Source organism: Gavialis gangeticus, unplaced genomic scaffold, assembly GCF_001723915.1.
Source record: "Gavialis gangeticus isolate Ggan-Ray unplaced genomic scaffold, GavGan_comp1, whole genome shotgun sequence".
Classification (NCBI taxonomy): Eukaryota; Metazoa; Chordata; order Crocodylia; family Gavialidae; genus Gavialis; species Gavialis gangeticus.
In genome coordinates, this window is record NW_017729011.1 from 10,096,433 (window position 1) to 10,110,757 (window position 14,325).

The 14,325-nt window shown below is 41.8% G+C and overlaps 1 protein-coding gene across 1 annotated transcript in view; it reads left to right on the forward strand.

Moving 5' to 3' along the window:
* Positions 1–14,325, forward strand: part of PAPPA (pappalysin 1) — a 322,351-nt gene that overhangs the window by 107,000 nt on the left and 201,026 nt on the right. Inside the window, exons 4-5 of the mRNA XM_019510512.1 lie at positions 5,256–5,549; positions 9,606–9,798. Coding sequence (XP_019366057.1) covers positions 5,256–5,549; positions 9,606–9,798 — 487 coding nt within the window. The remainder of the gene's footprint in view (positions 1–5,255; positions 5,550–9,605; positions 9,799–14,325) is intronic.

The window sequence follows — 14,325 nt, forward strand, 5'->3', positions numbered from 1 at the left end:
AAGCTCTGTTCTGGTGTCTTATCATTCCACTAATAGTCTTACATAGTCAGGGGAAAAAGAAAATCCACGATTCCCAGATACTGGCTCACAACCAGGAAAATATTAGATGATAAACCCAAAGCATATTATGGTATTTCTAGATGATGTCAGGCTGAAAATATTTCACCTATTAAGTGAAGCTACTTTACAGGGCATCAGCTCCATGGGAGCACTTCGCAAAGGAGGTGGGAGAAGAATGGCAAGGGGCGAAGGTTGGACAGCTCTGAATTATTAACTTTGGGCCATTATGTTATTAACCTTAGCCCATTACCTAGAATTCTTTCTATTACTTTTCCTCACAACATATAATGCAGATTTGTTGTTGTTGTTCTCAATGTGCAAAAAACCAAGCTGAAAGAGCCCTGTTTTTCTCATGTTCATTTGAGTGGAACTGGAAAGAATTTGCTGTCCTGCAGGTTGGCCTGTATGTTTCATAGCTTAGCTTGCTGAATATAGCTGCTATAACCCTGGGTATCCAAAGGAAGCAGAACAACCTACCAGATGAGTCATTGCCTGGACACCCACCATGCCAGAGTAGCTCTGTTCCTTATTAATAAGCTTCCACAGATGAAGAGGTCTTAGTTCATTATGTACCCAAAGAGTCTGGATGCACTTTTCTAAACAATAGGAACCCCCCCCAATAACTGCAAAACTAGACTGCAGATCTTATAAGGACAAGGTTTCTTGTGTTTTCCAGACCTTCCTGCATCCAGTAGCAGTCAGAAGCAGCAGGCAAAATATGTGAATAATAATAAGGGAAATTAGAATTGGGATCCAGACTTTTCTAGACCCAAAATAACGTGTGGTTTATATTGCATTCAGTGTTTGGGAGTAGTTGTCTCAATCCATATCTTATTTGAGCCCAAACTGTTTTCAGATGAAGCAAAACAACAAAGAAATGGCAAAATATGCAGTCTGTATGAGATACAGTGTATGGTGTGGATTACTCACTAGCATTCTGCATGTGAACTGAAGCACAAAATTGCAACCTTGCCACTGGCTCTGAAGCCCTCTGGGAAGCTTTTCTATGTTCAAAGACACAATACACAGAAACCAATATGTTATCATTTCCTTTCAGTCATAGGAACACAGGGCAGGATGGGACTACTAGTTCATTGAACCTAGTCCCCTACAAACATATAGTAGCTGTTTAGCCCAGCCTGGTCCACAGAAACATTCTCTCTCCCCTCCCTTGCACACCAGAAAGCAACAAAACACCCTGGAAATCTTAAAACAATTGTAAGACCTTTTGTACAAAAGGCTAAAAACTTCAGAAACTGCACTGTGCCTCAGAAAAAGAGCCAGGGAGGTACCAGGTACTGCTTATGTTTCAGCCTGGTGAAATGGCAGAAAATCTGACATGTATTCTACCTAGAGGATTACAGAGGCAGAAAAAAGGCCTTTGCCAATCTGGCCTGAAGGATAATTTCTTCCTGACTCCAAATCTGGTGATTGGTTTAATCCTGATTATGTAACAGGAGCCATAAACCAGGCATCCAGTAATTTTTTCGGTATCACTAGGAACATCTTTGTCCCTTGGACTGCATATGACTCCTGTTGGCCGTCAGTGCATTGGCCAGACACCATTTCTAGTCAGGCCAGTGCACTGAAGCCAGGGGCCCCTCCACAGTTAGCTGGTATTTTATACAGAATTCATCACTGCAGCTGTTGCTGGTGAAGACTTCTGGCATTTGTGTACAACAAAAAGTTCTCCCAGGACCTGCACCATTTCCCATAGTGGTCGTCCCTAACTGCTGGCTTGTAGAACGTTACCTTCAAGACCTTCCAATATTACTCATAGCCATGGGAAGTTTTGCTTTTCTTAGATGTGTGTTTCTCATCAGCAAAATTTGTGGACCCCCTCCCCTACATGAGTCTTGTAAAACAGTGCTGGAAACTAGAGGTTTCTTATACTCCTGTATCTCTACAATGTTTTCTTTTATTGACCACTGCTAAAAGCAACTGGGGCATGATAGCGGTGAATGCTCCACAGTTAACAATCCTACTACATTCCCTACAGCAGCTCACTCCTATACAGGGAAAGAGGTGATGAGGCTCCTTTGGAAGTTTTGATTGTCATTTATTTACATCTAATTGGAAGCATTTTTTTAAAAAGAGATCTCTTGTCCCTTTGCTCTGGGCCAGACCATTTGCAACATTTAGGGTCAGGAAGAAATGTTATCCCGTAATCAGGTTGGTACAGACTGCGGGGTTTTTGCTTTCCTCTGTAGTGGGGGCCATGGACCTCTTCCTTGGATCTCCTGAGCATATTGCAACAACCCCTGCAGCACCAGGACACTGACTACCATTGTTCTTCTGCTTTACCTGTGCCAGGTTAGGATGCTGTGCCTTGTAGTTGTGTGACAGAGTTGATTTCTGTAGTTTTGGGTAATACGTTGGAAAAGGATTTTTTATGGGATAGTTCGGACAGGGACGATCCTGCCTCAGGCAGAGGGTTGGACTAAGCGACTTCCAAAGTCTCTTCCAGCCCTACTTTTCTATGAGTCTATGGAAACACTGACTCCTGCTGAGATAAAATGGGACTGGAAAAATACCCAGCTCTACAAAAATTAATAGTCCTACATCTCTTCTTCATATCATCTAAGTAGCCTGTCACCTACAAAAGCTTATGCCTTTCTGAACAAGTTAGTCTCTAAGGTGCCACCTGGTCCTGCCTCCTGCCTGGCTTCAGATTAATGTGGCTACCTACCTTTACCTATCCTTCACGTAACTGTGAAAAGAGACAGAGAATTAGTGAACTCTTTACTCAGCTCAGGAAATAATCCTTGGAGGGCTTTCTGTAGTGAAAGAGAGGTGATGGGACTCCTTTTGAAGTTTGTATCAGTTGTTCTATCTTATAATTATAGCTAATCATCAGCAGGATCTCCTAACAAAGCTGTTTATTGACAGAACAGGTTGACCAGAGCAAAAGCTGAGTAGAAAACCTTTAACTAGCCATTTCAGGTTGACTCACAATGAGGAAAAAAGAAAGAAAAAATATTGTGCTAGAACAGCCACCCCAGTCCTATGGTTGATCTGTGAGAATTCATTTTGAATCTTTTCTTTCTTCTTTCTTCCGTAAATCCAATATGTGTTTAATAAAAAAATATGAAATATGTGCTGTAGTCCAGATCTAAGCACTGGAATATAAATTATCTGGGTGAGGCAGTTATCTTTTCTGGAAAACTTCAATTGAGTTAGACTCTTGACATCTGTGAAAAATATACGTCTTAAACAAAGGCGAAAATAAAACAGCCCTGCCCATACAACCCAATACAGTCCAGTGCCAATATTGTTTAGCCAACCTTTGTTGTAATTGCCTCTCCTATTTCAGGCTGGTGCCAAGATTTCCAGCACTAGACAATAAACCCAAAAGAGCATCCTTTTGTAATGGGCCATCGCAAAATACTTAACAGAGGTTCTGTCTTGGAGCAATTCATTCCACCTACATAGAGGTCAAACACCTGGTCATCTGTGCAGATGCTGTGCAGGAAGGATAGGGAGGTGGCAGTCATGTCATCCTCCTAAAGAAAGGACCAGCACACTAGGATCAGAGAATCCACATAAAAACAGATCCACATTTCCTCAATTTGACCCATACAGGGCTGGAGCAGGGACCAGTTCTGTGGCTTGAAATGATTGTGCAGGTTCCTGGTGCTGCTTCCTAGGGGGATAAAACAGGTCAGAGAGCTTTATGCTGGTTTTCGACACCGGCAAAGATGTTCCTCACTGCATTGCTCACACACTTACATAAAATATACATAAGAATGGGTATGACTCCTCTCCCCAACACACACACACAGGCAATCTTTCACGTGTTCATGGCCCTGCTCATACCCCTTTACTGTTGCAACAAGAGTCACCAAAAAGATGACGGTGGATTGGATCTGTGATGCATCATAATTTAACGATCTCGTCTTCACTGTATTGCAGCCACTGATAAAATTCCTCCTGCATGCCATTTCTCTCATCTCTCTCACTAAATTAGCTAGGCATTACATCCAAGATTTATTTTACCATTATTCTTTTTAATATGGGTTTTCCTAATCTTAATAGGCAATGTAGGTAAACACTTTAAACTAAAAGCCTTATAAAAAAAGTTGAGTTTAATGTGCTAAATAAAGCAAGTATGGAACAGAGCACTAAATCCAAACAGAGCTGTGGCTCAGCTAAACATATCATTCTCATTATTAATTCAATGTACTGCAGAACCTTGCTAATTTGCCATTTGCTTATCTATTCCATAATTCACACACCAAAAAATCACGTTTACTACTTTGCAAACATTTAACAATGAAGTTAGTCTAATAAGCTATCACATTAGTAAGATGTCATATTGTTTTTTTACAAATTAGACTCCTGCATATTTACTAGTGTACTGTGAAGTAATACCACAAACAGTTCGCATTAAACCACACTTGGATAGCAAGTGAACAAAGTATCTTTAAGTATAGATTTTCAAAACTGATTTTAAAATTTCTCCCTTTGAATTAGAACATAGCTTCAGTTTTCTTTGTCCACTTATTAATTTGCAGATATCTCCAATATGCAACATACCTCTTCAACTGTTCTGTGAGTTAGTAGGGTTTTGTTATATATGACTTTGTCCCATGTAAATAAAGTACAGTGTATATACTGTTTACATTCTGTCATGAAGGAGCATTGTATCCAAATGCTCTGGACTATACCCAGGTTTGATGTAAGCTGGGAAGAGTTTATTGATTTTAACAGGAATTTTGTCCAAATAACGCAAAAGCCTGATTCAAAGCCTACTAAACAAATGGAAATATTCCTTTTGACATCCATGAACGTTGAATCAGGACTACAGGGTTTGTCCCTGGCTTCCTCAACCTTCCAGTACCATAGCAAACCATAGTCATGTGGGCCCCATTGTACATTATCTTTAACTCTTTAAGCTCTTGTAGATACAGCATTTTTACATGATTTTTTTGGTGTCAAGCCTGCAAAAAGCTGACTGTCTTCTGTTCTGGGCAGAGCAGTCTCGGTTCCCCGCTCAGTACCATAATGGTGTGATGAACAGTAAGACTTAGACCTATAAATGTTCTCCACCTCCTTACCCCCTGATGCTCCAATCAAGTAAGATAAATGCAGTGCCCCTCCTTTCCCCCCAGGTGGTATTGTGCTGAATCCATCCTTTTCTCCTTCTCCCCCAGGTGGTATTGTGCTGAATCCATCCTTTTCTCCTTCTCCCCCAGGTGGTATTGTGCTGAATCCATCCTTTTATGGCATCCCCGGCCACACACATACAATGATCCATGAAATTGGGCACAGCCTGGGGCTCTACCACGTCTTCCGGGGAATCTCCGAGATCCTATCCTGCAGTGACCCCTGCATGGAAACCGAGCCCTCGTTTGAGACGGGAGACCTCTGCAGTGATACCAACCCAGCTCCAAAGCAGAAGCTGTGTGGGGACCCTGGGCCTGGCAATGACACATGTGGTTTTCGCAGTTTCCTAAACACACCATACAGCAACTTCATGAGCTATGCAGGTATTCGGGCTTTTCCTACTTTTCCGGGAGTGGGGAGAAGAAGGATGCTGTGTAATAAATAGACTTAGGGGTGGAGTCATGGGAGACTAGATTGTAAATGGCTTATTTCAGATGGGATGTTCTATTGTTGCTGTGACCGGGCATTGTCATTGACGTTCCCATGATACTTTTCATCCAAACATATGGTGGTCAGGGCTCAACTCTGACAAACTGAGGCTGGGATTAAGCAAGGTACTGAAGCTAGTTAGGCGCCCTGATCCCCGTTAATGTCAATGGGATCCGAGCGCCTGACCTCTGGGATCTCCTTTGAAACGATCAGCTTTGGCAGTTATGTCTCTCCTCCCTTACCAAAGTGATAAATGTAGGCTGGAGACTTGTGCCAGCCACATGCTTGGATGTGCCTGATCATACTCTTTGTTGTCTGCTATAATATCATTTGCGTGGTTTGGGCTGGCTCTGTTTCCATCCCTCCTGTCTCTGCATCGTGCTGTCAAGGGTTCAGATCTGTGTCTCATGACTGGTATTATGTCTACATTTGGAGTGCTCTCCTAGTTAAGTAGTCCTGGTATAGCATCCTTACAAAGCACTCCTAGGTCTACAATAACAAGGCAGTAAAACCACAGCCAAGAAGTGAATCAAGTTATTCCAGCAAAGCACAGTTTGTCAATCTATTAAAGGGGGTTCTGCCAGCACAGGTACATCAGACAGGGAACATACTTCTCCACACTGCTGGCTGACAAAGCTGTGCTGGCAGAAATCTGTAGTACACACGTGGGCTGGTGCTCCGTGCTGACGTTTCAGTTTAGCGCTAGGAAGGAATGCTGAGCTCTCCGAGTGCCTCTCCCTCCAATAACACGTGGGCATGGGGGATGGGATCGCTGCCCCTGCCTGCTGGAAGTTTAAGGGCAAACGAAGAAGCCCAGGTTGCTTGATGAAGGGGATAGTGTTCGATGCCTTGGTCAGCGGTCCCCTTTTCATGGGGTTCTAAGTCCTGATGGCAAGACTCCTTTACTCCACAAAGAGAAGATGCAACTAATGAGTGAACTATTTTACTTACAGTTGCTTTCAGGTATATTTCTACTCCTGCCATGGCTAGATTTTTCATGCAAGGGGCCATGTGAGTGGCCTGGGGCAAAGGGGAAGTTTGCTTTATAACCAAAATACATTTAAGCCTTGAATGTCAGTGAATTAAAGCAGTGCTGATTTTTTTCTTTTATTTTCCCCTCTTTTAAGGTGTAGTTTCAAGGACAAATTTGTACAGAGCAAGCCAGCTCCTCACCACATGTTGTGCACCTCTTGTGAGCACAATAGTAGGAAACCAATTCTACCTACTAAGTTTCTACAACAGTCTCACACCTGGATGTAGTTACCACTTTTTTGGTAATAACACACCTCCAATCAATATTTTCAGGGATGTGGACAAGGGCAAGAGCCTTGGAATGGGGAACGAATGTTTCGATGTGCAGAGATTTCTTCTGTCTGGAGAGAGCCTTCCTTGCTAACTCTATCAACAGATGACACCGACAGGCAGAACAAAGAGATATCTATCTACTAGTGGGAACTAGAGATGTGCTGGTGTTGGGGACAGAAATTATTATTTATTCTTGAAAAAATAAGTGAAGCAACACGATAGGCATCTCTAGAGCTCATGCATGAATCTGTTTGTTTGCTTTTTTGTTGTTCCCAGTGGAATAAAATTTATATCAGGATATCAAATCTTTGTAGAAATACCTTTGAAACATCTAGGTTGAGGTCATGCAGCTGTAAATTCTTGCTTGCTTGCTTTCATTCCAATTAATATCTGCTTGTCTCTCTCAAATATATCTTCTTTGCTCTCTTTGGACTTAACCAGACAGGTAATATTGACAAGTCAGTCCGTCTGTTTAGGTATTTATCTGTCATCTTGCATCCAGCTCTGATATCTGAGCACCAATTTAATGTTTAAAGCTCTTCTCCCACAAAACAGCAGGCCATGCAGATATTTAGACTGACTGCAAGCTCCAGCAGAGAATGCAGGTCATCTTCCCCCTGCGCCATTGTCTCCAAGCTCTCCTGTATATATTTTATTGTTCCTTTATGATGGCTATTAGAGGCCTTTGTGCACTTTGGGGCTTCCTTGAGGAATATTTATGGCTTTTACAGGATGCTCAGGACCATCAATAATTATTGAGGAAATCCAAGGACGCTACATTAATGTGGCTTCTTGCATGTAAACAGCAGCTTCGGGCTGGCCACTGGGATTTAATGGATATTTTCAAATCAACTGCACCTGCCTATCTTATTGTCGTGCTTGATGAGGGGAAGTTAGTTACTCTGTGGAATTTGCCAAGGAGACATACTGGAAAGTACACAATCCCTAGGTAGTCTCCTGCATTTGGTTCAGCAAAAAAAAATAGTGATCAGCACTGCAATTTAAGCACCGATTCCAACCAGAGCAGCCTCCTTGTGCTGTCGTTTGTGGGAGGAGTGGAGAGAATTCTACCAAGTCAGTAAATTCACTCAGTTTTAAGACCATTTTCATGCTGTCCAATTCTGCTTGAGCTCAAACCCGAAGGCATCAGAACACCTGCTAATATGTATAACTAAACCTTAAAATATATCAAACTGGCAACATATTCAAATAAGCAAACAACTGACCCAGCTTCAGTAACCCACCACTCTCACGACAGAGCTGTGCAAAACTCACTGGTACTTGCACCACTGTCGTGTCTAGAATCCCTTGCTAAGATTCAGGCCCTATTGAGCTGCATGTTACATGAACACAGTGAGAAATATTTCTCTTTGGGGTCTGCTGGAAAAGGACCAGAATGGAGGAAAGGACCTTTGACAAGCTAAGGTGCAAGCTTGGGAATGGTGAGCTCTGGGTTCAGTCCCTGCTCTGTGTGACATTGGGCACCTCATTTAGTTTTCTCTGGGCGCATCTACAGGTGCATTCATGTGCTTTTGCTACTGTGCATTGTTTGGTACCTCTAATGTGAAGCACTACGTAAAGGCACATTAGGCTGCCCTAATGCAGAGTAGCAAAAGTGCACACTTTTTTAGTGATGCTTAATGCATAGTAGCCTATTCTACTGTACATTTGCATATTAGCACAGTTTTCTCCAGGCCACTTTAATGTGCATTGGAAGAGGCTACTGTACATTAAAGCACATGTATAGATGTCCCCTCTGTTCAGTAGTGAAATATGGTTTATGGCCTTCCTGCCTGAGCTAACATTGCTGACGTTTGTGCAAATGCTTGTCTCTTTAGTGTCCCTTGCTTCCTTCTGGCTATCTAAGGGGGTGGCAAGTACGTTCTCCCTCCTTTTCTGTCTCTGAGAACAAAACTGCTTAGTTCCTTAACCTATTAGACTTAATAGTTCAGGAAGCAGTCCAAGAAAACCTCCAATCTTTGGAGACCAAAACAAGAAAAGGAAACTTCCATTTCTTGGTGCAGATGGCTCTGTGTTCCCCCTGGGCCCTGTGACTGCTCCATCAAAAGTCCTTGGTACCACATCCTAAGTCCTTGCCACAGGGCAATCTCTTTCCCTGAACCTTAACTCATAGCTGGTTGTAGCAGGAAGATACTGAGGACCAGGATGAGGACCCAAAATACTTTCCACAAATTGGTTTGGAGAAGTGTGTGAGATGGGATAAGGGAGGAGGGTTTGGAAAAAGAACCTTACACTGAACTGTACTTTTGTTCCTTTCTTTTCCCACATTTCCTTTTAAATGAAAACCTTTTCCATTTCCAGTCAAAGTGTAGATCCAACTCTGACCAAAAGAGGCTGCACTCAGGCTTTCTGGATTCTTTTGGACCTCTGTGCATCACTGTCCACCTTGGGGTGATCTTCAGGATCTTCATGTGTGCCCCAAGACACAGGAAAAAGGAAGGATTCTTTTTTTACTTCTGTTTCCTTTCACCTGTCTCCAGAAGTGATGACTGCACTAATTTGTTCACAGGCCATTAACTCCTCAACCCTGGGAGAGCCCTTCCTGTCATCCGCAAGGAGCTCAGAAGCTCACATTTACCAGCTCATAATTCTCTCTCCCTCTCTCTCATTCTGTTGGCTTTCAGATGATGACTGCACCAACTCTTTCACGCCCAATCAAGTAGCAAGAATGCACTGCTACTTGGACCTGGTATACCAGAGCTGGCAGCCTGCCAAGAAGCCGGCCCCCATTGCCATCGCCCCACAGATCGTAGACCGAACATCAACCTCCATCACCCTGGAATGGTTTCCTCCCATCGATGGCCACTTCTTTGAAAGGTGATCATGAGTTATTATATGCTCTAGGAGCTTCGAATTAACCAAAGGCACCAGTTCAGGAAAGCACTTAAATACATGCTTGAGTTCCTTCATGCTTAGAGATGCTTTCCTAATCAGGGCTCATCTCAGTAGCTTATTGATCTATTTGTTCCACTTCCACAAGTTCCTTTGCTCCTTGACCAGGCTGTAGCAGTCTGTCTGGACCCACTGTTTAGTCATTTGAGGAGCAAATATCTTCCCTGCTATATAAAAAAAAAAACATTTAAAATGACTGACTCTCACTTTTGCAGTCTCTGTTTTTTATATGAGACGTTCTCCATACACAATTGTCCATTCACAAACAGGTCTTCTGAATGCAAGCCCCTGCTATGCCTAATCCTCCTATACTTTTCATGTGCAATACACAACAAATCATGCTGCTGCTGCAGTGACAACATAAGAAATAGAGGCCCTGCAGTTCCTTCCAGTGTTTGGAACAGCACACCCCTTTTGCTAGGCAAATAGGTGACAACAGGGAGTGGGCAAGGCTAAGAGATCTTTCAGAGCCACTTGTATAGTACATCTTAACAACTATTGAACGACTTCAGTTAAGAGATTTTTGTCCCCCTTGCTTCAAAATGTCTGTACAGCCTAACTACTCAGGCTTGTTAACTGAATATAAATGATAAGGCTGCATAAGCTTGAAGATCATAGAAATCATAAAAAGTAGGGTTGGGAGGGACCTCAGGAGGTCATCTAGTCCAACACCCTGCTTTAAGCAGGACCAGCCCCAACTAGATCATACCAGCCAAGGGTGGAGATTTCACAACCTCTCTGGGTAACCTGGCCCAGTGTTTTAGTACCCTTTTAGTGAGGGTAGCGTAGATCATACAAGTGTGCTTCTAAGTATATGTCAGAAAGAACTTGTATAGGAGATGATGTGTGCACATGGAGGCCTGTAGTTAGTTATGCATATTCAGTATAATAAAAAAGATTAATTCTATATTAATGAAAACTACGTGAACAAGCTGGCGGTTCATGGTTGCAAAAAACACAATATAAAATGCTTGCATATATGCAGCAACCTGTACTGCTTCGTATTTCATTAAAATATATTTATGACCAAATTGACTGAGTTGTGGTAGTGCTGAGAGATCTACCAGTGAATTTCCTGCAGACATTTGCGTTCTTAGTTTTCGTATTACAGTAACCAACTTTGTTTGCATGGAATTTCCATGGATTTTTAAGTTAAAAATAAATTTGTGTGTCCACTGGAGTCAAAGCAATGTGCATTGAATGAGAGTGAATTTGTGACATTCCAAATACAAGTATATTAGCACATGAATGGTCTTAAGTGTCAATACTCATATTCATTTAAATTAAAATATTTCAAAAAAATATTGTCTACAGCATAGAAAAACTTTCCTCTTTGGCAAAAAGGTCAGGACAAAAAACTATGCACCATTTAAGATGCATTTCCAGTATATTTTGGATTTACATGATACATAGAAATTTGTTCTAATCCTTTGCACAAGAAGGGATTTCACCATATGTGCAGGATAAGACAGCTAATGCAGTAACAGATCCGATTCAATAATGAAACTAAGGAGAGGCAATTGGGGCACCAGCCCCAGGTGTCGATTTTTGGTGCAGGGAGGCACAGAAATAATAGCCACCGCTGCTGCTCTCCTAGCTGTCATGCCACTGCTGACAGCGCAACTGCAGCTGCTGCCCTGTGCACCACCACCACCTAGGGCTCAGAGCCTCCCAGTTACAGCTCTGATCAGATCACTCGTGGATCTAGAGCAGTGGTTTTCAACCTAACAAATTTCAAACGGAGGTACGGACCCTTTGGAATTGTAAGTGTAGGTATTCACGTACTTTTGACTGATCATAGTCATCTTTTGCAAAACCTTTAGACAGTCTGTGGACCCCCGGGGGTTCATAGACCACAGGTTGAAAACCACTGATCTAGAGGGCTTCAGCACGTTACCATTTTCTTTCATTCTAGTCATGCATCAGTACAATGTGTTTTGAAAACATGGCCCTAAAATGTATAGGGTTTTGTCTGAAACACTGAGAATTAGTCTGGCATTTTTGGCCCATGATCATCCATTTTTAAAGGTAAATTAAGTTTCCCCCCATATGCGTTTAATTTAGATTTCATAAGTTAGTTATTATATTTAAATAAATCCCATCTGCCTGTTAATTAATCTTATATCAATATTTTTTCCTTAGGTAAAAGAATGTGTCTCTAGTATAGCTTGAGGTCTAAGAAATATGTATATTTTAAATAACTCATAACTAGTTGTTGCTTAAAGGGTACACAATGAATAGCCCATTAAATCTAGATTTCCATAACAAAGTTATTATCTGTTAACTGAGTACTGATTTCTTTGAAACCTATCCTTTGGGGCTTGAAATCTATGTGGTCAATATTACTGAGTATAGTTAGCACCGAGACATTGTTAAGTGGTTTATATCCAGTTCTTTGTTTCTTCATATTAAAAGAAGTTTCCTAAACCTAATATAAACTGAAATTTTTCCATGGCCTTTATAAATGTTGCTGAACTAGTTTTTTCTTAAAACTTAATCGTTCTGCTGGTAAGTTTGTTTCTTTCAACAGATCAGAGCTGTTAGGGGGTCCAGTCCAGCAAATGTGTATTCATACACTTAACTTTAAGTACTTACATAATCCAGCAGGACTGCTTACATTGTTAAAGACAAGCACACCTCAGTTTGCAGAGTAGTCCCCACTGTGTGAGAAAACTCAAAGGTGAAAACGGATATATATGTCGTTTCATCTGTATGGGACAAGGCTGTATCCATGCAGTGATATTGAGTCATAGTGCAAACCTTGGAGCCAAATCTCACTTGCTTCATTCAAATGAATAGATACATCTACTGCAGTAGAGCTATTCATACAAATACCAGAACACAGATTCGCCACCGCTGTGTGCCTCTGGCCTGATTCTTACTCTACTGAGACCATTTTTACACTGCCCTGGCAGTGAAAAGGAGACTAGAGAGAGCATATATCACATCAATTAGATATACATAATATGTATTGTATGTTAAGTCCCATTTATAATGGCAGGGTAGTATAAAGCGTTCTTGAGTCAACTGCACAAAACTGAGCTGTATCTGCTAGCAAAGAAGTAATGCATAGCTAGCTAAGATATCTCTGCATGGTATTGCATTGTGACCTGAAGCCCCTGGAGTTGCTGATGTCTTTTAGAATTAATTCATGTTGCCAACTCTTGTCATTGTTGTTTGAAGTCCTGCAATACTACGTATTTCCCTTTAGTTTTAGCTTCTGGAGTCATGTGATTAGATAAAAATGTCAGCTATTACTTAACAAAAAAAGTATATTTCCATCCTTTTTGGTTGCAAAAGAAAGCTTGAAACATGACCTCCAAAGTTTCAAAACCAGAAAAAAGAATCCCAGCTTTCTTAATCTCAAGGATTGGGGGGCGGGGGGAGTAGGGTGGAGGGGGAGGAATCACATTCATGATTTTTGAATGGGTGCAGTTGACCATATTGTATTCTTGCCTTTCTACGAGGGATTCTTTTAATTTACTCATAGCAAAAGACCAAGGCACCTCAGCAAAGGTCACTATACCAGATACCCACACTAGTGTAACAGTCCTTGTGAAGAAGTAGTCTAAGTAGTCTCCAGTAGTCCAGAAGGTAGGTAATCAGTCATCCCTGCTTGTGTGTCTGGAATGCTTGGCATTCCTGGTGCTCCCAGCTATTGTTTGGAAGAACCAGTCTTGTGAACTGAAAGCCTCCATAATATCTGATTATCCCACAAACATATGTATTAAAAAAAACCCAACAAAACAGCAGCAGCAGCAAATTGCATGAAAGCAAAAGGGGGATAAAAACGCTCATTCATTTCCTGACTGCATCGCCACACTGTTTTCATCTTGCTGTTGTCAAACATCCATTCATGTGGATACGGCTTTGATATGCATAGGCTGAATGTAAAGAGTTATTGTAGGGGGGGTCTACAGCAAGTCCTGCTTGGGTAATAAGCACTGAGTGCTTCTGATCTTCCGACTGTTTATCGAAGCAAGTGCATTAGTTTCCATGGATGTGATAATATCTTGTTCTTTTCATCACAGTATTTGGTGCAATACAATTTCTAGATCTAAACGAGGGTACTTCCTTCCTTGCTTGCTTTCAATACCTCTGAGGACACAGAAGGAATTCTGAACTCCAGATAGACATAAGTAAACTTCAGTCTAAATACAGCCATCCATGGTATGAAACCATGGCAGATTTCCCATTTGCTGTTGGATTGCCCACTAATCTTACTGAGACTGTTATGACAATTGTCTCAGTAGAAAGCAGTGGATCGACTTCACTGACTGGTTATTTTGCTGGAATACATCCACTCTATACCATGAACTCCATGCCACTGGAGTCTGCCTAGTATTTGGCTTCTCACATAACACAGAAAGCTAGATCCTCCATCACCCTGCATTGCACTGACCCTCCCTGGCTCAAAATTTAGAAGACAAAGACTGCTGCAGAAACCAGCCA